This window comes from Parus major, chromosome 8 (genome assembly GCF_001522545.3).
Source record: "Parus major isolate Abel chromosome 8, Parus_major1.1, whole genome shotgun sequence".
In the NCBI taxonomy this organism is placed as follows: Eukaryota; Metazoa; Chordata; class Aves; order Passeriformes; family Paridae; genus Parus; species Parus major.
The window spans coordinates 2,612,089-2,636,310 of record NC_031777.1 but is presented as its reverse complement, the minus strand read 5'-3'; the positions used below and the strand labels follow the sequence as shown (position 1 = coordinate 2,636,310).

Sequence of the window (24,222 nt, the reverse complement as noted above, 5' to 3'; positions counted from 1 at the left end):
GAAAAGAGTGTATTAAAAAAGAAAGAAACATATGTTTTCTGTTGCAACCTCTTTTTAGTTAGCTAAAAGGGCAGTTTTTCTGCTAATTGTCCAATGAAGGTGGTTATGAAACACTCAGTTTTCACTGCGCTTTTTTCTAAAAAGCATCAAATAATACAAGTTATCTCTCATTCTGTGTTGGTTTAGAACAGTTTGGAGGTATTGGCTTCTCTTGATGACTGTTGCTGACATCCAGGATTGGGTTTGAAAGGTCCTTTGACCTCCTAAGATATGCCAAGTGAAGCAGAATGTCTTTCCAAAGGGTTTAAACAGCCTCTGTTAATCCTCTTCAGCCTAGTAAAATTGAAATAGTAAATTTAAGAAGCATCTATATAATTTTCTCTGTTTAAAAAAGAAATGTCTTTTTTCAGGAAGCGTTACCATAGTATCTTACAAATTGTTCAGGTCAAATTTTGGTCTCCATTGCATTTCAGGAGAGAGATCAAGACTCAGGGCAGTGGTTTTTCACAATCAGTTGCATCCATGTGCTGATAACAAAACTGTTCACTCTTTAAAATGCACATGGAGATGATTGCCTCCTGACTTTCTCATGCCAGGCACCTAACAGGAGGCACTGAAACTGTTTGTCTGGTCATGTAGAACATGAAGATACTGTGTTAATTTTTTTTAAAAAAATTGTTTATGTGCTAACTAGGCTTAATATTTGGGGGGAAATAGGGTGCTTTAGAAAATGAACTCTGAACTGGGATTTAGGGACAAACCTAAATCTCATAAGGCCATTTCCTGAAGACAGACTGAGCATATGCAAACAGGCATATCCTGAGCAGGCTGTGCCCTTTGCATGGATCTGTTTGTGTGTAGGAATGGAAGAACAAGGTTATTCCTCTATTTTATCAAATGGCTGGCCTAGGAGAAATTATTAACTCCTTTTGGTTTTGTTTCACTGTCAGTTTCTCAGACAAGGGAAGACCCCAGAAGACACCAACTTCTTCTCCATCTTCCAGCTCCCAGAAAATGCTGCAGTTGGATTCTGTAGGCAATACAGCAGAAAGAGTCAAGTCACCTGCTGGCTTTTCTGGAGGTACAGCCCCAGGGCTGAAGCCAAACGTGGCCTTCACTGACGTGGGCGTGGGAACCAGCAGGTCTGCAGCAGGAGCATCCTCAGCAAGCGGTGAGTATTTGTAAACACCATGCTGATGCCAGAGCAGCTAGTGTTTTTTCTTGAGCTTTTGATGTGGGACACTGAAGTCTGTGAGGGTGAGCAGTGTGTGTTTTTTCCTGCAGGGTGCATGCGTTTCTCCCCTGCGGGGCTGCAGCACCGTTTGTCAGCAGAGCTGAATTACCTGAGCGCTATCGAGGAGTCCGTGCGGCAGCTCTCGGATCTGGAGCGAGTACGAGGCATTTCCCTTGCCCAGCAGGAGAGTGTTTCTTTGGCTCAGATTCTCAAGGTAACAGGAAAATACTTTTTTGTCTTAACCTTTTTTCTTTTTTTTTTTCTTTTATTGTTTGTTTGCAAGAAAATTAATCAAGTTAGGGTTTGTTAGCAGTGCAGAGAAATCATAATGGGCATTATGGGGCATCTCTGATAATGGCCATTTTTTAGGATGTTACCTTTCTTATTTTAAGTTGACCCCAAGGAAGTAGCTACTCTGGAATATGTCTCATTGACATACCATTAGCTGGAATCACTGTTTTGGTTGTGTTCTTCAGATAAAAGCATGATTTTTTACTGGGATTGATGTTGAGTTCCAATGCCATGCAGTATATTTGTTTGGGCTGGATGATTTGTTTTATTCCACAAAAACAGTATTTTTCTTTGAAGTTTCCTTATGTTGACAAGATTGTTTATTCTAGTTTGTTGAATTAGTTGATCTGCTAAACTCCTTTCTGCACTGTAGTGGAATAGTATGGGGAATGTGCATTGCCTTATAAAGGAAGAGGGTCAGTAGGTTAAAAATACTGTTTCAGCAGAAGAGATACCTGCAGCAGAGTAGATCCAGATCTTTAAGAGGTAGTTGCAGCCAGTGGCTGAGGCAAATCACATCTTTATATTTAACTTGCATGGTTAAAACTTGTTTTCCTGATCTGTAGGCACAACAGCAGCGCCATGAACGGGACTTGGCTCTTTGGAAAATCAAGGCTGAACAAGAAGCTTTAGAAAATCAGAGAAAACTGGAAGAGGCAAAGCAGAAAGCAGCTCAGGTAAGGCTGCCCTTCAGAAATATGGAGCGTGTAAGAGGCAAAATATTATAAGCAAATCCATGTCTACAGGTATTCTTTGAGAATATGAAAGTTCCAAAAGGGTTTAATATAGCTAAAAGAAACTCTCAAGGGCCTATTTCAAAGTTCTTTTCTGCCAGATTTTGAGAAATAAATCTGTAGTTACTAAAGCCAGACCATTTGAAGAGCTGAAGTGTCTGTTTTCTGCATAGGTCCATGCAGAGTCTCGGCAGGAGGCTGGACAGGAGCCCCTGTGCAAGGCTGCAGCCAAACAGGCAGAACCTGCACAGCTCTCTACGGATGCAGCTCACCAGCTCCGTGAGGTGAGGCCCTAGGGAAAGAGAAAAGCTGTGTTAATTGCAGTATTACTGTGAACATTTTTTTGCCTTTTAAGTTATTTTCTGTTCGGTGTCATTCTTGGTACAACTACTTCACTTTCATAACACAACAAATGATAGGACTTCAAAGGAGCAACTCTGGCACCGTTACTTAGAAGTCAATCAGAAGCCTTAAATCCCTGTTCCATATTCTTATGATCTTCCAGTTAATGAACTGTTAAGAAATTTGTTCTTCTAGGGTAGATTGATGACAGTGAACACAGCATCTTCAGTTTATAAGAGCTGTTCTCCATCAGGGATTGATCCTATATCTGTTTCATGTGCAAATTAAATTAGAAAAGCAGAGCATTGCAATTTTGCTTACTGCTAAAGGTAGAAGAACAACAAATAAAATTTTAAGAAAAGGTGAAGGGAGAATCTTCAGCTCTTGACTTTGGTACAGAGTTTGAAGTTTCCTTGTTTTGAATCTCTCTTTGTTCTTCCTGTGCTGTACAGAATATTTATTAGTTTCCTGGTTTTTATATCAGTTTATCAGCTTTTGTATTTCTTGTTCCCAGTATGTAACAGCTGCTTCAAACATGGATAAGAAACACAGTAACCAAGAAATGTTCTTACTCCATCACAGTTCAGAAATCACAGTGTCTGTGGGTCATTATTATGGGATGGAGTGCAAAAGGCTGATGAGTGTGAACATAACTGTTTCTTCACAGTCTGTGCACATGTTGGTGCTCACCAAGGCTGGTTTTATGATGAGTAATGGAATTGTAGAATAATACTGATGTACTTGTTCTGGGCTCTGCCAAATATATGAAGTTTAAATAATTTTTGAGTAGACAGGAATGGGTTAAAGGAGCAGAAAAGCTGACACCTCAAATAGATGTGGTATATTGGTCATTGAGGAGGTACTTGGATAAAGACAAGGAAACATTTGTAGTTTTTAGAGCTGAAGTGGGTAGAAACCAGTTAAGAAACAATGGAGAAGAAACAGAGAAGACAGCTTTCATTTGGTGTAGGGTTTTAATCTCTTCAAGTCTTGACTGAAGCTTGAAGTCTGAGCATAAGAGGAGCTGGTGGAAAGGCTGGTGGGGATGACCCAGTCACTGATGCTGGGTCAGCAAAGGAGCTTTTCCATTGCTGTTCACAAGTGACTCCAGGTACTCAGCTGAACAGCCATTTGTTTTAGCTGGAATGCAGCAGTGGAGACACCTGTCACCAGTGTGCTGGGAATATTTTTAAATGTACACTGTAATTTATTATGGGTAAAGGAAAGGAGTATGGAGGAATATGTATTCACAGGGCAGTATGAACCTTTAGCACCAGAACTGACGTTGTTACAAACCATTGTAACCCCATGTCTTGCACAGTTGTTAAAAATCACTAAATTGCCTGCCAGAATGATTATTTTCTCTCCCAGAGGCATTTTGATGCTGATAAGCTCACTGTATTCCCATGTTTTTTGCTGTACTCAGATGACAGAGTTAGCACGGACCCAGATCTCAGGCGCTGTCAGTGCTTCACCTGCTCCAGTCTCCACCTTGTTTGACCACCAGCGGCAGCACCATTCAGAGTTCATGAGCCAGCTGAGAGCCCGAGCTGATACAAACAGGTTTGGCTTAATGTCTCACATCTTGGGAAGGAGGAAGTAAGATTTCCTAGGTTTTGCTTCTCGTGTTCTTGCAAAAAATGTTAAGACGTCCTAATGAGAGAGCATTTAAGATGAATGTGGATTCCATCTTTATGCCCTTAATGGTGTACACCAAAGGTGGCATTAACTGATTCTGTGAAACTCTACATAAAAGAGTAGAAAAAGGTGATATAAACATTTAGTGGGATGACTTAACCTAGTTTAAGCTTTAAGAAATCTTTTAATAGAAATTTTAGTCGTTACTACTTCTAGTAAACTGATGAGAGCTCATGAAAACTCCTGTGTTTAAGACAATGCAGATTTACCCCAAATGCTTCTCATTTCCAGGAAATGTGAGTCTGGTGCCATATCACAAGGTAAAGAGGAGACAGGTGACTCAAAACAGACATACTCACCAATGTTTGATAGTTACTCTGAGTCTTCAAGATCAAAGGTTCATGATCAGAGGTAAGAAGCTTTTTGTGTCCTGTTCACTTACCTGATCTAGTTAGGTCCCATGAAGTTTCTCGTACCCATCTCTGACCTTGAACTGGAAAAATGTTGTCCTCTGTAGTTCTCCTAACTTCTAAAACAGAATTTCTAACTTACTCATTCTTTTAAAATCTGAAAAAAGATTTGTTTGCATTTGTTTATCATCACTACTCACTGCCAGTCAAAGGATATGCATACTTTCAGACCACATGGATTTTAAGCTAGAATAAAAACAACAATCAGTAGTTAGATGAAACTTGGAATTTTAAAGTAGGCAAACTGCATTTTAAAACCAAAACCAAACCCTCTGCATGTTGTTTACTGTTGTGATGTTAATCATGGTGTGTACAGTAGTAATGTAATATAAGTATTTTGAAATGTGTGAAGTATTTTTAAAGAAACAATCTCTTGGTAACACAGTAGTACCAGCAGCCGCCAGGAGAGCCCTTCAGTTCCATCTTCTAAGGAGAATGAGAAAAAGCTTTCCCGTCGTGAGAAGACTGCCAGCAGTATTGAAGAGCAGGCTCAGACTGCTGCTGATGATTCCTTGCCCAGTGACAGTGTTTTGTCCCTGCCAGATGAAAAAGGTTGGCTATACTGCTGGTGTGTGATGGGTTTGAAGGTGGTGGGGGGGTAGGGTGGTGCTGTTTCAGAATGAATTTCTGGAATAAATGGGGGAAAGTGTGTGAAGAAAGCTGAGCCCCAGGTGAATTGTAGTCTCTTATGAGGGAACAGAATGGCACAGTGAGATGTTGGATTAGCCAGATGCTCACGTGCACAGCACTAAATGTTTCAATAACTCCAGACTGTACTTATATCTGTGTACACAAATCTGTTAGGTCACTTGAAGCTGGATAACAGATGTCCCCTAACTCAAAATCACTCTTTCCAAAACACCCTTTTTTCTACATCACTTATCTCCCTGTCTTTCTGATCCCCCCTAACATTAGTGAGATGAGACAGACTAAAATTGCATTCATGGTGCCAGACTGAGTGGAAAGCTGCCTCCCTGATTTCTCCCTCAGATTCCGCTTCTGTTGCAACAGAGTATTCCCTGAAATTCGATGAGTCCATGACAGAGGATGAGATTGAAGAAAAATCTTTCCGGTCTTTGCTGCCCTCTGAGAGTCATCGCAGAAATAATCTGGAGAAGAAGCGAGGCAGTCGTGATGATTCTGATGAGGAAGTGTCCCCAGACAAAACAGCTCTGTCATCTATCAAGGTAGTTGAGGCAATCATGTTTAAGTTAAATTAACTGATCTGACATGGTTAAGCTGATAAGCTTCAAGTGAGCTGTTCTTAGCTGTGTTTTCAGGGTTGAGGTTTCTTTTCCTCCCTGTGGTTCTCTGAGCATCTCAAAACAGATGTGTGAATCATGCTGTATGTTAAACAAGTGTGATGACTTACAGAGCAGTCCATCCAGGCCTCTACCTTGTGGCTTAGGAGGAGTGACTTTTTGAGGTGGGTTTTAAAAGCCCGGTGGATTAAGTCCTCCAACTATGCTAACACACAGCTGGGAAACACAAGAGGATGCCTCATCTCTCTGGCCAAAGTGGGGACCTCCTAGAACTGTCACACAGCCCAGGGCAAAAAATGCTGGTCTGCACAAGGCTCAGAGAAAAAACAGCTTCCCTTCCTGCATCTGTTTTTGTGTATCTGTGTATATACACACACAGACCTGTAGTTGAAAAAAAGCCATGGCATTTCTGTGGTTTAGTGCCAACTTTGTCTTTCCTTCTAGGAGCTAAGCATGCCCTTCTCAGGGGGGCAAGACAGTTTCTCTAAGTTTACCATGGAGATGGTCAGACAGTACATGAAGGAGGAGGAAATGCGAGCAGCTCATCAGTCCTCACTCCTCCGGCTCCGGGAGAAGGCTCTCAAAGAGAAGACCAAGGCTGAACTGGCTTGGCTGGAACACCAGAAAAAGTAAGGCAGCTCTGAAAATATGTAACTGCTGACTGACCATTTCCTTCTACCTTTCAAGGTTTTATTTCCACCTTACTGCTAATTAAGTATTAATGGTTGAACTAATCTTCCGACATCAGTATTCTGTACAGCTGTTACTGGGACTTGGAAAGAACAGGACCCAGTATATAAATATAAAAATTCAGTTTTGATATTTACACTGATTGTGGTTTGATTAAGAATTTCACTGAAACAGTAGAAGAGCAGATGTTTATTGTCAGTTAGAGAAGGTGGCTGCCAACCATTCTACACATCTTAATTCAGGAAGATACAGAACTGTCAAAAAGTTTGACCTTTGTTTGTTTGATGTGTATCTGAGGTTGTTTTAGTTAACTCAGGCCACATTTTGTAAATCTGGATACATGTTGTAGTTAGTGATTTGTTGCCAATCTAAGATAGGCTTTGTCCTGAAGTCCACTTGAACTACCCACTGATACTAGTAAACAACAGACACTACAGATTTAATCAGTAATTTTCTCTGCATGAGAGTACCATTGTTCAGCAGATATTTTCTTACAATTTATTGTTATTGTGGATTTTACAAAGGATTATTAGGTAGTGAGCCAAGTGTCCTTCCTTTTGTGCTTTTCAAATGGTGAGTGAGCTACCTCTGCAGAGCTTCTGCCCATTCTTGTTATTGTGTCTGTCTGACCAAACAGTGCAAAATATTCCACCACAGAGCATACCAAGAATTAAGGTATATACCCTTCTGCAGAACACGAAAAGTAAATTTATTTTTTTTAAATTTTAGTTTATATAGTAAAAGGCCTGTTGTGTATTTTTTTTCATATGACTTTATTATTATTTATTAAGTAATCTTATTACTTTATTTCTACTTCTTCCTTTCCATTTATTTGCAGGCATTTGCGAGACAAGGGAGAGGATGATAAGATGCCTCCTATTCGAAAGAGGCAGCGTGGTCTGCTGCTGAGATTACAGCAGGAAAAGGTAAGGGATGCTCTCTAGGAAAGTCCTGTTGAAAGCCATGTGTACCCATTAAATGTTTCAGACACTGTAAATATAGGAATGGAGAACCAGCAACATTCCTTACCTGTAAGTTTTATTTGCATTTCAGTTCTTCTCAAGGGTCCTTCTCTATCTGTAATCTCATGATTGAGACTCTGAAGTATTAATTGATCTCCAGTTCTTTGCTGCTGAAGTTCAGCCTAGTTCCTTCCTCATGTAATTGCAGTCATGTCAAGCCCATAGCAAGGTCACTGTGGCAGCTTTCAGTGTGTTCTTGAGAGATCTGTCAGTGTTCTTATGCTGAATCTTTTATACCTAAAAGGCAGAAATTAAACGTCTCCAGGAGGCAAACAAGGCTGCTCGGAAGGAGAGGCAGCTCATCCTTAAACAGCAGGCGGAAATCGAGCGAATCCGTCAGACTACAATGAAACTGCAGGAAAAACTGAAGTCTGCAGGGGAAAACAAGCTGGTGAGTGTTCAGCACAGAAGCTGCAGTCTTCCCTCTTCAGCCTTGCAACTTCAGTGTTTATAGGAATGGAAGGCTACTAGATTGGACCTATCACTTGGAAGTTTTGTCTGCCTGAAATGGTCTCACCCCTTCATCTCAGCAATTTATGTTTAATTTCTTTAGAGCATCATTTAAGGAAACACCTTTGGAGAAGTTACAAGCACAGTAGATGGTGTTTGTTCATTCTCAAGCTGAACTAATGACTTTGGGAATGTGAGTTTGATGCTTAGATCTCTCAGGCTTTGATTTTTGTTTGATTATTTTTCAGGCACAAAGTACTAAATATAAGCACCAACCCCAAAACTTCCTGCTGTGTGTGTTAGTGTAATTATGCTAAGTTTCTTGCATCTACTTTACAAGGTAGCAAAATGAGGTTTTTGGCAACTGGCTGCCTCCTTACAAAATTTTGAGAAGACACAAGTTTAATGGTAGTACTTTAGAAGAGCTTAGTTTCCTGTTTGGGTAACTGAATTCTGGTGGTTTGTTGCTTTGTGGGACTTTATTTTTTTGTTTGTTTCTTTGTTTGTGGTTTTTGTTTGATTGTTTTTGTTATTTTGTTCTGGATACAGTTAGAGGAAAAGTTAAATTATGGAGAGAAAGGGTGTGCTAAAAATGAGGTTATTAAGTTAAATCTACAAGTGGACAGACTTATCTCAAGCAGTATTTCATGTAACCTAGCAATTACAAGCTAAATTAACACAGTTTTTTAAAGGATTTTGGACTATTCTTTTAATGCTTCTTGTTTATTTTAACCCTTTAATTGCAGGAGCTTCCCAGTGAGGATGACATCAAGCAGAGCAATGGTTCCAGCCCACTTCCAACTGATGCAGAAACACGCAGTCCTTCTCCAATCTCCATCTCCAGCAGTGAGACCAGCAGCATTATGCAGAAACTTAAAAAAATGCGCAGCAGAATGGATGAAAAGTAACTATGTTTTTTTTTTCTTTCACAAAATTTTGATATTTTAATGGAACAAATTGGTTTGGCCCACATCTGCACTAAAAATGGCCATCAGAAATATTAATGGTGTTGATATCACACTTTGATCTGAATTGCCTGAAAAACAGCTGATTTGGAAGCATGAATAAAACTATGTTAATCTTTGAATATAATAATTTAAAAGCTACAGTTCTTGCATGATACTAAGATTCAAACATTATGGCAGACCATGTGGTCAAGGTTTTATTGTAGAAGATTTGGTTTAATATTCTTTGTACTTGATAGAGTTGGTAAAAACACATCAGCTGAAGAGATGTTGATGTTTGTAAGTAGAAGGAATATGGACAGGTTCTGGCTTCACAGCACATCTTGTCAGAGTTTCTCTTACAATGAGAGACCTGAAGTCAAATGGTCAAAATGGTGCCTGTATTTTGTATCTCCCCTTTTACCTTAAAGAGTAAAAAAATATAGTGAGTGAGACTCTGGAATTACAGTGTCAATTTGTATTTTGAGTTGAAATGTTACTTATAATAGTAATTGTTTTATGAAAAAAAACTAGTAACTTGAGTTTCAGATTGGCTCACAGAAAGACACTGAAGTGGTCAGGTATGTGATTTCTATCTAATTGTCCAGCTGCTGAATTTTAATTCTGATTGCATTAAAATCAGCTAGAATGAATTCTTTAAATATTTTCTTTATTGATGGAGGTGATCTGTATGTGGCTGAGAATATATGTGGTTTACAGGTTGGAGAAATATTGAAAGTGTTTGTTAGGCTCCAGAGGAAATAACAAAATCTGTTTGCAGTTCCTGAGTCTGAAAACCTGAAATGAACCTCCTGATTTCACCTATGAAGTTATTTTAGATAAAAAATTGTTTATGCATCCTTTCAGTGTAGGATTAATTTGTGTGCACAAAACATCCCAAACACTTTAATCCCTTGTGCCCTAAATTCTTATTTGAGACTAATTAATTGAAAGTCTGGCTTCTGCCAGTTGCCACAAGAAATAGTCTTTACTTAAACAATTCTTTAGAGCTTAGAACTAAGATAGTCACCACACTTTAGTCTGTGTGGGTGACCTCTGGAATGTGTTTCCCCTTGAGACTCCAAACACAGCTGGATAAAACATCACAAAGCAAGCAGTGCCATGTAAAGGCCAGCTGTCCATGACTCCTTAGCAGCTTGTTTGCTTGCAATTATTTGAGAAGCACATTTCCCACCCATGTGTTTGAGTATGATGAAAATAAAACCCAACAGCAATAAGGGAGGCTTTGATATAAGTAGGAAAAAACTTAAAACATGTTGTAATTTCATGGCCTTCTAGCCCAAGTTGATTGCTGTTTTATTCAGACTCCTCTGGTGGCATCTGGTAAACTGAACAGCCAAAATCACTGATAATTAGAAGATTCTGAGGTCATATTTCCAAAACTAAACTCCTAGGATTCCAAGTGGTATGAAAACCACCCCATCATCATAGGGGCAAATTCTCAAAGTATCTTTTGAGACTCATAAATTACTTAAGATGGGGACTTGAAAAGCTTGTGTGTTGTAGGCCATGCTGACTTCTAGGATTTCAAGAAAATATTTTTTTTCTCCTGATCTTATTTTTTTGTTAAAAGAGGGTCTTTATCTTATTTTTTCCCACAAACAAATTCAACAAATTGAAACAGTGATTAAAAAAATCAATGTACAGCTTACAAATTTTGAGATACAGTATTAATGCTAAAAGAGATGACAAATATATTTGTATATCCAATACTTCCTTTGCCATTTTTTATCAGCTAGTGGGTTTATCAATATTCTTGAAATCTTATTTTTTCAAAGTACCTTCATTTCTAAGCAACATTTACAATTGCATAAAGACTTATATATTACAAGGGATGGTAGCAGATATAAAGTATGTTCTACCTTTAGAAATACTTTAGTTATCATTTGGTTAGTATTGTATGTAGTTGGAAATATTGCTCACCTGGAGAATACTTTTCAAAAGCTGGATACCAGGATTTGAGATGGAACAATTTTAGGCAGAACAAGTGGAAATTGTGTGTGATCTATGTGGTCATGTGTTTTTGGTTTTATGGTTTTAAAAGTCTTGGATTGTTGTATATGTTCAAAGGAGAAAGTATTTTAGACAAGCATAAATGATTCTCTAAAACTTGATTTCCCTCTTGCACAGTTCTTGCACACCTTTGGCAGGTGTTTTGGTAGTGATAGCAGTGGTTATGGTTGAGAAAAAGTGCTCCCTTGGTATCTTCTTTTTTTAATGTCCTGATTTGTAAAACACATAAAAAAACCAGTAAGATGTTTGGTTTGGGGTGTAATGATAACAAGCTGCCATTTGAGGGGAATCAGGGTGGGAAGTAGGGCTCAAGGGAAGAAACTGAATGATAAATACAAAGGAACTAGAGGAAGGAAGGAACTGGGAAAGCCTGCTATGCTGGATTTGCTGTATGCCACAGCAAGGTGGAAATCCTTTGGCTTCCTTACTTAGCAGGAAGCTTTAATATTTGTCTTCTGCTAAAAGGGGAATGAAAGACTAGTTGTTTTCATTTTAACTGATGAGTCTGTGTAGCCTGCATGTGAACAGGAGCATGCTCTGTCAAAGAGAATTAACCACTTTCCCCTGGCTTTCCCTGCATATGCAGCATTAATGATAATCTGTGCAATAACTGATTAAATGCTTATTTTCATTTGCTTTTCCTTAGTGTGCTTCTTAGCTTGCATTGTAGTTGATAGAGCTAAATGGAGCATGGTATTTTTCTATAAATTTGATAATTCATTAGGAATTAGCTTAAAATGGTAGTACTTTTAAGAAATACCATTTTAAGCAGAGCTGTAAGTTATGTAGGTTTTTTTTAAAACAATAAGTATTATCCTTCTGCAGTTAGTACTTCAAATGAAATATATGAGGATTCTGAGAACAGGTCTGTACTTTGTTGCAAAAAATCCCAATTAGCAGCTAGAATGTGAATGGTGGGTATATCTTGGACCCTTTTCCTGGAACTGTTAATGTTTTAGAAGTAAATTATTTAATCTTTTTTCTTTGCTCTTTCACTGGTGCTTACCTTACTTTAGAAATAATTTTATTGAGGTTTCACCAGGTGAAAAAAATGTGTTTGACGTTTCAGACCAGCAAATTGTTGATATTGCAAAACCAGCATGCTCTTCAGTACCAATAATATACTCTTTTGAGAGAATAGTATGAGAGAGGTCAAGCTGAGATACATTAACTGGCACCTGTGGAAATCTGCATCAAAGTAATAAAACTCTCCAATATTTAAAGAAAAATACAGCAGTGTAAAAGTAACTTGTCTTTCATTAACAGAAAACAGTGTTATAAGTGTATGTTCTATAACCTTTTGCATAACAGTGTATAGTTTTTGTACTGCATATGTTGGGTATTAACTATACAATGTTAAATGCAATTAATTTTAAAATTCTTTGCCAGTTGCTGTCCTTTTCTCATTCTTTCTGCCTTAATTGCTATCTTAGTTTTAAACTCTTCCTCCTTATTTTGTAGACACTGCTCTCCTGTTCACTACTTCTTCTCTGTCTTTACGTCTCACCACTGGGCCTCTCTCAGTGTCTGTTTTCCCAACCTCCACCCCAAATTCCAGCTGTATATCTACAACCAATTGGTCAGGTAACTGTATATTTCTCCAGTGATAGACTCTTTGATAGAGCATGCTCTGTTCAGTCCTAGAAAGTCCAGAGGTTCTTCAGCAATGGACACATTTGACACTCACCTCACTGTTTCCAGATCTTTATCAATGACATAGGGGGATCACTCCACCCTCAGCAGCAAGCTGAGCAGTGCAGTTGATTTGCTGGAGGGAAGGGATGCCATCCAGAGGGACCTGGACAAGCTTGAGGAGTGGGCCAGTGTGACCCTCATGAAGGTCAACAAGGCCAAGTGCAAGGCCCTGCACCTGGGTCAGGACAATCCCCACTATCAGTTCAGTCTGGGGAGTCAATGGATTGAGAGCAGCTCTTCAGAGAAGGACTTGGAGATGCTGATAGACCAAAAAATTTGGTGTCACTCTGCAGTGTACACTTGCAGCCCAGAAAACCAACTTTGTTTTGGGCTGCTTGGAAAAACAGCAGGTTGAGGAAGGTGATTCTACCCCTCTACTCCACTCTGGTGAGACCCCACCTGCAGTCCTGTGTCCAGCTCTGGGGTCCTCAGTGCAAGAAGGACATGAAGTAAGAGCAGGTCCAGAGGAAGCCACAGGAAATAAAAGAGAGGGGACACCTTTCCTATGAAGAAAGGCTGAGAAAGTTGGGCTTGTTCAGTCTGGAGAAGAGAAGGCTCCAGGGAGACCTTACTGTACTTTTTCAGCATATACAGTGAGGTTATAATAAAAACGAAGAGACACCAGGGCCTTAGTGATAGGGCAAAGGGTAATGGTTTTAGGCTGGGAGGGTAGACCTAGATTAAATATAAAGTTTTTTGCTGTGAGGTTGGTGAAGCACTGACACAAGTTGCCCAGAGAAACAACCTGTCCCCTCTCCAGAAGTGTTCAAGGCGAAGTCAGATGGGGCTTTGAGCAACCTGGCCTAGCAAAAGGAGTGCCTGCCTATCTATGGTAGAGGGGTGAAACTAGATGATCTCTAATGTCCCTTCCAACCCAAACCATTCCAGGATTCTAATCTCTTACTCCCACTGTGTTCTGAGTGGCAAACAGTTCATTTTGATCGCACTGTCTGGGTACTACTTCAGATTAGCTGCTGAAACCTCATTGTTTGGGCTTGTAGTCAATAAACCTTAAAATGTACAAGTACAGTTTAGAGCAGCAGGTTAATACTAATATTTGAAATGCATGGATAAAATGTGTGATGTTAGCACCAGGGAAACAGACTTTGAAATCATGCTGCTGTAATCTGAGTGCTGCTGCTTCCTCATTGCTCCCCCACATTTCAAGCTGCATAGGTGGCAGATGTGCTTTTGCAAATTTTTTTTTTCCTGCTTTTGAGGATAAATGTGTACGCTTGGTGTTGCAACTGGAACCCTCTAGACTGCAGTAAATATTAAGGCAATGCACCTGCTATTTTGTGGCTCTGGTCTTTAATACCCCTGGGTTAAGAAAGGGTCTGCATCTGTGGCCATGCTGCTTTGATCCTCCTCTTCTTGTAGGTTTTTTGTTGGTATCCTCTTTCTCATCACTTCTGTTGACTTACCTTTCTTATTAAGTAGTTTTTGTGTGGTAATTATTTTCATGGCATTTCATTAATTCTCCTGTTGGTAGTCTTCTGGGTTAATTCATTTGACATCTGCTTTTAAGGAGTCCTGTTCTTTTGAATACATTTATTTCAGCCTTTCTCTTTCATTTTATTTCTACTGGACTTGCGTCTCTCATGATCCAGTAAACTACAAAACTTTCTGATGAAATCAGACAGTAGAAAGAAAGAAGAAAAAGTTGCTTTTTGCATTGAGGTCATTATAAGATGACCTCCAAAACAAGTTCCAGACACATGATCTGCTGGACTAATTGGTAATGATGTGTGTGTGAGAGTAAGAGTGGATGGATCTGATAGTGCTGGTGAAAGACACAACATTGTCATGACTGTCCCTGTCATGTTTGTAATGCAATTGCTGTTGGTAGTTTGCTCTCTTAATGATACTGGCCTGTCAGTTTTGCCCAAGTGTAGATGATGCTTGATATGTGCTTGTGCATAGAAAGTGATAAAGTAATGCACATAAATCATGGAATCTGTCAGCTTGAAGGTGGCTCAGAGTTTCTGAGGTGCTTCTGTTTTTCACCTCCTCTTGTTTCAACCATCAGAAAGAAGATTGTGATCGTCTCTAAGTGTCTTCTGAAACTTTTTGTGTCATAACTTGCTCCCTTTGTCTGAATCTGTCTTAGAGAAGGACTCATCTGAATCTCAGCCTTTCTGATCAACTGCCAGCTCGCTTTTCCAGGGAGCAGAACAAGCACTAAGTGAGCAAACGAGAAATGTCCCTTAGCAGGGAAGACCTGCACAGTAGTCACTTGGCCATTCCAGTCTCTGTAAATAAAAGGGTTTTTTGAAACATAAGAGCTTAAAAGCACAAATGAGATTATTAACTGCTTTGCAGCTTAAAAACTTTGATGCTAAGTGCTTGGGATGGCTTGAAAATTATAAGGACATTTGCAAAAACAAAGTATCTCAAGTCTTTCAAGTCTGCCTTCTACCAGTACCCCAACTTCTGTACAAGTGGCAAACTCTCTCCAGCTGGCAAACTATGGACTTTCTGCAGTGGTTCTGTGATATCTTTGAGTTTTCAGTGTAGGTAAATGTATTGATGACAGACACTCTTCTCTAGGCTTGGCATGCCAGAGAAAGTGTGTGTAATTCATGTTGAACTTGTTTCCAATTTACTGTCTGAAAGGTTAAGTGCTATGGTTACTTCAGTGCTCAGAAATGAGACAGGAGCTGGCAAAGAGAACAATGTGCACACAAAGCTATTCATACCTACAAAATCCTGTGAGAGTTTTGTCAGTTCTAAGGTTTCATGGATCACTTACAAGCTCTTTGACAGAAAGAAAGAAAATACCTGTGAATTTTCAGCATGAGCTTTAATTTTTATTTCTTCTTAAACTACTGGCTAGGTATATTAGGAGCTGGGAAGAAACAGTCCAGCGTTGTTATTCTCTTGATGCTGTCAGCTCACAATTAACATTCCAAGTGTGTCAATCCATAGAGATGATACTTAAATGAAGAAGGATTAAAGCTCCAGGAGGACTATTAAAATAGAATCACCTTCTCTTATAATAACATTAGAAAAAATCTGTGGGGCAACTGAGGTTACAACTTTTTCTGTCACTGGGATTAGCCAAAAAAAAAAAGTTCATTTTTCAAACGGTCACAGCTTTCTAGAAGGTTCCAGTTTAATACCACAGGTACTTTACATTTCCTGAAATTGGGAACTTTTTCTGTTTAGTTAAGCACATAGTTTGTAGCACTTTTAATGGTTTTTGAAGATTTTTAAAATGTAAACAGCCTGTTTACAGTATGATGTAGACATTCCTTCCTGCAGAGAAAAGAACTCTTGTCTACTTGTGGGGTTTTTGCAGCAGCACATCAGAAGTCTGGGAGATAGCAGTTATTGTGGATATTATCCTAGAAAACAAACAGAACAACTGCAACTCTGGGAATGGTGGCAATGGAGCCATCTGGGTGTTGGGAGCTCAGAGTATGGCTGGCTGGTTTGCCATTGTGCTGTGCTCTGCCTGTCAGGTTCCTCACGAAGCGGGAACAGAAGCTGATGCAGCGCCGACAGCACGCGGAGGAGCTGCTGGAGTGGAAACGCCGCCTGGATGCGGAGGAAGCAGAAATACGGCGGATGGAAAAGCAGGCTCTGGCTGCCTGGGACAAAGAGCTGCTCAAAACCAAGATAGCCAAGAAAGAGCTGGGGGATCAGAGAACTGAGCCCAAAGGTATTTGGAATTGGGGGGAAGTGACACATATGGCAAGAGTGAAGCATAATTTAACACAAGGATTACTTAGGTTTGCAGTTGTTTCCTTTTCTGATATTTTGGTTGTTTTCTGGACACTTTTAGAATCTCAATTTCTGCACTCTGTAGCCTGTTTTTACACCATAGTTAAATGTGTATTTCTCCTTTGCTGTGTATCCTCCCAAGTGAACAGTGCAGCATAAGCCCATCAGTCACTTCTACATACAATTTTTAAACTGTATTTCTATCTTTTGAAGCAGAAGTATTGCAGTATGGCATGGTCTTCTGCTGGTAGTTTTCTGAACTTATTCTATTAAAACCATTTTCCCCAGCAAAATGTCTCTGCTTGTTAGCTTTAGTACTATTGGTGAGGATTGCTCCTGTCAGGTGCTACTTTGCCATTGTCTGTGTTTTCAGAAAATTAAAAGAATGTTTTCTTCCCTCTGTTGTTAATGCAACCTACTTGAAATGTGGTAAAGTATTCCAGGATGTAATTAGTATAAATTATGCTATCCTGCAGAAAAATTTAATTCCCAGATGTTGGAAGCTACAGCTTTACAGTTCTGTCTTAAGTGGATCATGCTGAAGCACAGGGAGCTGCAGTGAGAGAAAATTATTTCAGGGATTGTTCTAAAAACATATATATTTTATTTTTTTTCCCCTGCTTTGCTGAAAATAGGCAGCACATCCTTTGAATGTTCAAATAGAATTCAGAGTAATGCCCTATTACACTTGTTACTGAAAGCAGGCATGTGGATTTTAGGCATTGTAAGACATTTTAAAGATTGTATGGGTTAGTAAGTTCCATTGAACAAAAATTCAGCGTGAATACTGAATTCTTATCAATAAATGACAAAATGGTTTTGCTTTGTGCTGATTGTATCTACCAGTAAGCACTGGAACACAGCTCTGCTTCAGAAGGAAAAGTCCTTCTCCCCAGCCTATACTCAAACACTGAATAGTTCTCCATGGCTGCCTCAGTAATGCCATGACTACTGCGGAATTTAGTAAACAGGAATATTGAAAACCCAAATTATTATTTTGTTTGTTGCCATTTGAGAGACTCATGATGAAATCATAACATTAAAATATTTTCTACAACTACTGTAAAGGAAGCAATCAATTCTAAATTCAAGATCTGGCCTGCAGATTATATGCTCCTCTATGACTTCTTCAGACTAATAGTGACTCTTGCTTCTGTATGGTCAACTGGAAGGACAGGTTTCCCCAATAATCTTTTTGGAGTGTGTTGTCTGGAAAGTGTTAGAATATCCTGAAAACATCTTTATTTTAGATATTCAACAATTGCTAAGAATGTTGGGCAGTTTTCACAGATGTCCAGATTCATTTGGATTGGAAAAGGCCTCGTGAGATCATAATGTCCAACCTCTTACTGATACCATCTTGTTAACTAGACCAGGGCACAAAGTGCCACATCCACTTGTTTCTTGAACACAAGTCATAGCTTTAAATCATTCTTCTCTGGTAAACAGGCTTGTTCTTGCTAAGTATTTCACCATCAGTGTCTAGTGAGTGAAATAATGCTTGTTTGACATGTACTGATAGCAGTTACTACTTTATCTGCAGCCAGCATAGAAAGTTTGCCTTCAACATTAATGCCTTCAGCCTCTGCATATAAGATGGTGCAAGTTCTGATGTGCTTTGTTTTTCCTCTCGTTGAATCTCAGAAACAGCTAGTGAGGAAGAGTCTCCAGTGCCTTCTTGCTGTCATCTGAATAGTGAAAGCTCTATCCCAGAAGATCTTGGCAGTCCGGCTGCTGAGTCTGTCCCATTAGAGCCCATGGGCCATGGACAGCCAGAAAGCCCAGATCAGAGTACAATTAATGAAGAAATGGCTTATTCTGAAGATTTCAAGTCCTCTACCTCGCCTGGCAAACTGGTGAGTGAGCTATTCTGCCGTATGTACTCTTACACACTGTCAGAGAAGTGGCAAGTACAGCCATCCCAGTTGTCAAAGTAGAGATTACACTGTTAACTAAATCAGCTTTCTGTGCTTGTGATACCATTTCACATTACTGTGAGTAATCATTGTGATCAGAGGTGTGCTTTGAAGTCTTGAGGAAATACTGTTTCTGCACAGAGTTTAGATATTTTTAAACTTGTGGGTAGTCTAGAAAAACATTTTGCGTATGTCATGCAGGTATGCAGTGCTAAGTGGTGGAACACTGACCCAGTTTAGCAGTGTGAATTAGCTGTAGGCTAGCTTGTTGCCATTGTACAAATTCTTTGAGGCTGTGGAAGCTGTGCTCTGTTTTTCCACTTTGCCTTATTTGCAAGTAATGTATCCTGAAGTTACTATGGGATGAAGAAGGAGACCTGTAACCTCATGCACAGTCCTTTGGGTTTCATATTGTGTCTGCTCGCTGCTTAATTCTGCCTTATTGTTCTATTCCAATTGTTATTTCTAGTTGCATGGTAATTTTGATGAGTTTCATCCCTGATAACTTTGCCCTGTGCTCAATAAGACAGAAAATGCAGTGTCTGTGGAGTAAAATAACTGCTTATCTAGACTTATTATAAATACTTTCGTGGCAGATTTTCTGAGGAGATAATAATAAAATGTCTAATGTGTGCCAGAGGTTATGTCCAAGGTATTTTAAAGGTTTGTAGGATAATGTTGAAGCATTAAGCAGTATTTTGGAAGAACATTTGCTCTTTGAATTTTTGCCTGGCCTCAGAAAAATAGTGCTCTGTTGTTTCACTGATTCAGAATGTCATCTTGCACCCTTTACATGAAGTGGTTAACTTTATTAGTTTATTTACTAGGAGTTCCTATTGCTGCAGATGACACAAATGTATTGAACACTTGTGAGTCAGAGCCATGTCAGTTCACTTAGGTGGTAGTAAAGTAGTCTAAGCAGGTTTATTGAAATCTAGGCTCAAAGTAAGTAGTCAGTTGCTGTTCTTGGTATTATTGTTTTATAACCTAGGAAAGATTATATTCTTCTTAAGGTTGTTGTGTAGGTACCACTGTTTGAGATGTCCTCTTGTCATGCTGTTCTTTCCTTGTAACTGACTCCTGATGACAATCATCTTTTATTTTCAAACTGCAATTACTTATTTATCCTTTTCTTCTCTCAGTCTCCTCCTAAAAGCAGCTTATCTGTATCGAGGCAAGACTCCAGCAAAGGCAGCCACAGAATGGGAGGACAGCTACGTTCACCAGTGAAGTCCCACCAGACATCTCACAACTGGTCTGATGAATCTTTATCTATGACACAGTCAGGTAAGTGTAATACTTTGTTGGCTTTAAATTGCTTTTTCAAAGCTTTTGCTTTTATCAGACTTGAAATGCAGACATAGATGTGGGGAGGCAGACAAATTCCTGGAAACTGCCCAGGCTTGGGGCTGGTGGGAGTATTTTCCCATTATGTAATTTGATCTCTTCACCTGAAGAAGATCTTAATCTAAGGAGGTTTGTACTTTATATCTTCTCATAGAAAGCAGTACAGGTTCTGCAAACACATCTGAAGAAGAGAAGAGTCAATAGTTAAGGTGGTCCTGGGATTTAAAAATCCCTCCTCCTGCACCCAGCTCCGGAAGCAGACCAGCTCTGTTACCTGGCAATATGGGAGAGACCTTTGGGCCTTCTCTGCTGTGTGCAGAATCAGTGGATGCTTCAGGACATAGGGGTTTATTTTTGGAGGAGGGTTTGGTCTTTGTGCAGTAAAATTGAGCCCAAGGTGGCATTTTGAGCTATAAAATCTCCTGTATGGATTTATTATACCCTTTATCCAGTACCCAAGCTGGCTGCCAGTAAATGCTGAGGGGAGGAATACTGGCAGTGATACAGAGCAGCCCTTTCCCTGCTGTGCTCTCAGTCATGTGGATTGCAGGGGTTCCTGAGCCACCATCCAGTGGGTCACCATTGTCCACTCTGTTCACCTGGGAAGTCTCTTTTGACTCCTTCTGTGCTTTTAGTCTCTAGAACGTCTCATTTTCCACAGTGCAATTGATAGAGCACATTGAAATACTTCTTAGCAAATGAGATAGCATTTTCCTCCTTGCTTTTTTTTAATGGTAAGCCCTCAGTGGAAAAAGAATTAGTAGGTTATCTTGTGTGTACTGGCTGTTGTTTGTGATGGTTGGTAACTTACTGTGATAAAAACCTAGGTATTTGCACTGAGTAATCTGTGTTGGGATTCTGTTTGGAGAGCAGTTTCCAACACAGTGAAGATTTCAGCACCTTGATAAAATTATTTTAAAGCTCTGACTCATATAAGGAAGCCATTATGAAATGCAGAGCAGGCAACAGTGATCATGAAAATAAACTTGTGTAAAACAAAATGTTGTCAGTCTTTGATTTCAAATTCTAAAGAAAGGTATAAGAGGTGGGAAGCCAATCAGGATGGTTCTGGTTTCACAATAAATCATTCCATTGTAAAGAGGCAAATGTTCTGGCCTGCTGAGTAACCTTGAAGTCATTGCCCTGTCAGTCTGATGCATGCGTAGACAAGGTTGTCAAAGATGAAAGCATGTGCAGATCTTTCCCTTATGAGTTGATCAAGAAATGCTGTAATTACATAGTGGTCACTTACTGTTAGGGAGGAGCTGTTAATTACAGTGGCATCACAAAGTGCTCCTGATTAGCAAGTGAGATTCCATTCTTTTTGTTTGAGTTTTGTTTTTTTTAATTCTTTAAATGGTTAACAACAGTTGTTAATGCAGAAAGAATACGGCAGTTTGAATTTACTGCCTGTTGTTAAGAATTAAATCCTTCATTATGGTGGTTTGTTGTGTTCAGAAAGGAGATGGATTAGGGAAATGTCAGCTGTTCCTGCTAGCTGACCAAAGCATATTGGTAACTGATTTTCTAAACTACTAAGTAAAGTAATTGGCATTTATGAGCATCCAGAAAATATTGCAGGTGATACTGAGCATTAGAAAAACAAAGCAGCCAAAATCATCCTCTTAGGAGCTGCAGCTATAGAAGAGGAAAGGGCACATCAGCTCAGGGAGGAGCTCCAGTGAGGCTGTGTCAGGCAAATACTTTAAAGGTAATTGTGGTAGCACCGATCTGGGACAAGGATCTTGTTTTGCCCTGTGTTGGAGTACATTTAGAACAAGAAACAAATGAACATGGTCAGGTGGATGGAAAAAAACAACTAATGAGAGACTAAGGCAGTCTCTCTGTAGAGTCTGAGAGACTAAGAGGAAATAAGGAAAGCAGAAATAAGAAAATCAGCAGAGTTACTGGTAGAATTGGGTTACCATGCAGAGACTAGAACTGAGTATCTGGGGAGTAACAATCTCTGCATTGTTCAAATTGACTTCCCTTCCAGCTGTTGGCCAGCCAGCTGTGTATTTCATAGATGTAATTAGTCTAGATGACAGAAAAGCTGCATGGGCCAGAAACTTATACTTGGTTTGAAGTTCACTGTCCCAAGTGACATTCCCATCAATGAAGTGAACTCTGCAACTTGAAACGAGGTATAATAATTGTAAGCCTGTGTTTCAGAAATATTTTTGGTATGCAGCTTTGAGTTGTATTTCTAAATTTGTCAGAAAATTAATTTTTACAATACCCAACATGACAAGAAGCTAATGTTGAAGAGCATAAACCTGTGGTTGGTGTGAATAATCTTGGTAACAAGTTGTTATATCAGAGCCTATCTCTTTTAAATTAGGCAAGATGCAACACCTTTTTATATCTTACACATGTAGTAGTGTTGAGAATCTAAAAGCCCACCTTAAGAGTCTTACCATATTGAATAATATGTTGATATTAAATTCTTTGACATTTTTCTTCAACTATACTTTGTAATTACTGGATGACTGTTTATTGCTTTGCTTAGGATTGTTTTGTGAGGTGCAAGTTTGTAAAGGCTAAAACTAAACTCTTTCAGAAACCACCTCTGATCAAAGTGACATCGAAGGACGCATCAGGGCCCTGAAGGATGAACTAAGGAAAAGGAAATCTGTGGTTTACCAGCTGAAAAAGGAGCAGAAAAAGAGACAAAAGGAGAGACTGAAGGCCCAAGAAGCCAGTTTGATCAAACAACTGGAGGTTAGAAACAGAAGAAAGAAGGGCAAAGTAACAGATTGTTAGCCTTGGATGAATCTTTATAGTATAGATGTTGTTGGCAGAATATTGTATCAACAGCTGTGAAAGACACATGGTTGTGATAGAAGTGTGACTATTACACAGAATCACAGAACAGTTTGGGTTGGAAAGGACCTTGAAAATCCTTTCATTCCAACCCCCCTGCCATGAGCAGGGACAACTTCCACTAGAGTAAGTTGCTCAAAGCCCCATGCGACCTGGCTATTTAACCATTTCCAATCATGAGGGAGAGCCTTGAGGCAAAAATTCCATCCCCTTTTAAAATGTCTATCTGTAATGGGTTGCTAGCAGCATTCTGAGGGTTATATATATTTATACACATTACTATCCTAGCTGGGATTAAAGATTAGTGATCATGTAATTTGGTTTTGGAAGTAAACTATTGAAATTTCTAGGATTTGTAGCTGTAGATCTGGGGAAAGTTAAATAGATTGTTTTATAAAGAAACTGAGTGTATTCTTTGTTCACTTACCAGGTTTTGATAGTTGAACTGTAGTTGTGGTTTAGTGTATTAACAGCTGGAATTGTTTTCCATGTGCAGTCATATGATGAGTTTATCAAGAAGACTGAAGCAGAGCTGAGCCAAGATCTGGAGGCTTCACCAACAGCCAAACCTCAGATTAAAACTCCATCCTCACCTGCTGCTGAAAAACCTAAGATCAAGGCACCACCACTCCATAGGTAGCTGGGATTTCTCCTTCTACTTTTTTGAGATTATTCTGTAACTGATTGATGTTTTAGCCAAAACCATGGATGCAAGGAAAGCTGCTAACTGCTCTGCTTTAAAGCACTTGACATTGGCAGTATCCAACTGACCTATTTGCTGCTGTCACCAGACACAAAACAAATAAGATTTACCATGCCTGTAATCTTATGCACTGCACTTTTCTGCTGCCCAGCCTTTCAGGCTCTATTTACAGGAGTTTTTAAAATTTTTTTAAATAATAATTCTCTCTTGTGCAAGAATTCTGCCAGATACTTTGTGTGGATTATCAGCTTGAGAGCTTTTTTTTTCCATTTTGGTCACGCATTATGCCCACTGCACTGTGTGAGGCAAACTGTTCATTTTTGCAACTTAAATCTGGTTTAGGTCTTAGGCTTTAAAGGGTAGAGAATTCAACTGATCTTCTGGACTTCCTGCTGTATGTTTAAGCATTTCATTTCCTCCAGCAGATGGTGCAATTTTAGTGCATTCACATAAAAAATATAACAGAAACAACCCAGCTCTTTTTTTTTTCTTTTCCTGTGAAGATATTAAGTTTAATTAGTCCTTTTTAAAAATTAATTTCCAGGATTGTCCAGACTCTTCTCTGTCCCCATTCTTATTTTCTAAGGTCACAGTATGTTGACAAAGCAAACTACTTATGTTATAATTATAATGCCACATTGATGTAGTGTTACAATTATACATGCTTGTATTTCCATTTTTATCTATTTAAAAAAACCCAAAAAAACAGACAGAAATCACCCTCTGGTGTAAATGTAATTCATGCAATTTGATTTTTCCAATTTAGGGCTGAGACAGCTAAAAACTGGAAATCACTGACTGAATCAGAGAGATCCAAAGCATCTTTGGAATCCATTTCAGAACATGCAGGTATGTAACTGGAAGAATCCATACTACAGATTAAGATTTTGAAGACTGACAG

At 39.2% G+C, this 24,222-nt stretch overlaps 1 protein-coding gene across 9 annotated transcripts in view; it reads left to right on the top strand.

The window, feature by feature from the left end:
- The window catches only part of CEP350 (centrosomal protein 350), a 69,324-nt gene that overhangs the window by 29,899 nt on the left and 15,203 nt on the right, over positions 1-24,222 (top strand). For 5 of the 9 annotated variants that reach the window (XM_015636579.1, XM_033516276.1, XM_015636577.1 and 2 more), the window contains 19 exons: positions 951-1,171; positions 1,285-1,448; positions 2,092-2,202; positions 2,433-2,543; positions 4,028-4,164; positions 4,531-4,650; positions 5,095-5,261; positions 5,700-5,896; positions 6,416-6,600; positions 7,500-7,587; positions 7,928-8,074; positions 8,880-9,037; positions 12,573-12,695; positions 16,271-16,470; positions 18,177-18,388; positions 19,591-19,735; positions 22,356-22,516; positions 23,115-23,254; positions 24,088-24,170. In XM_015636579.1, coding sequence (XP_015492065.1) covers positions 951-1,171; positions 1,285-1,448; positions 2,092-2,202; positions 2,433-2,543; positions 4,028-4,164; positions 4,531-4,650; positions 5,095-5,261; positions 5,700-5,896; positions 6,416-6,600; positions 7,500-7,587; positions 7,928-8,074; positions 8,880-9,037; positions 12,573-12,695; positions 16,271-16,470; positions 18,177-18,388; positions 19,591-19,735; positions 22,356-22,516; positions 23,115-23,254; positions 24,088-24,170 — 2,870 coding nt within the window. The remainder of the gene's footprint in view (positions 1-950; positions 1,172-1,284; positions 1,449-2,091; positions 2,203-2,432; positions 2,544-4,027; positions 4,165-4,530; positions 4,651-5,094; positions 5,262-5,699; positions 5,897-6,415; positions 6,601-7,499; positions 7,588-7,927; positions 8,075-8,879; positions 9,038-12,572; positions 12,696-16,270; positions 16,471-18,176; positions 18,389-19,590; positions 19,736-22,355; positions 22,517-23,114; positions 23,255-24,087; positions 24,171-24,222) is intronic. The other 4 variants (XM_015636580.1, XM_033516275.1, XM_015636578.1 and 1 more) reach the window with 4 other exon arrangements.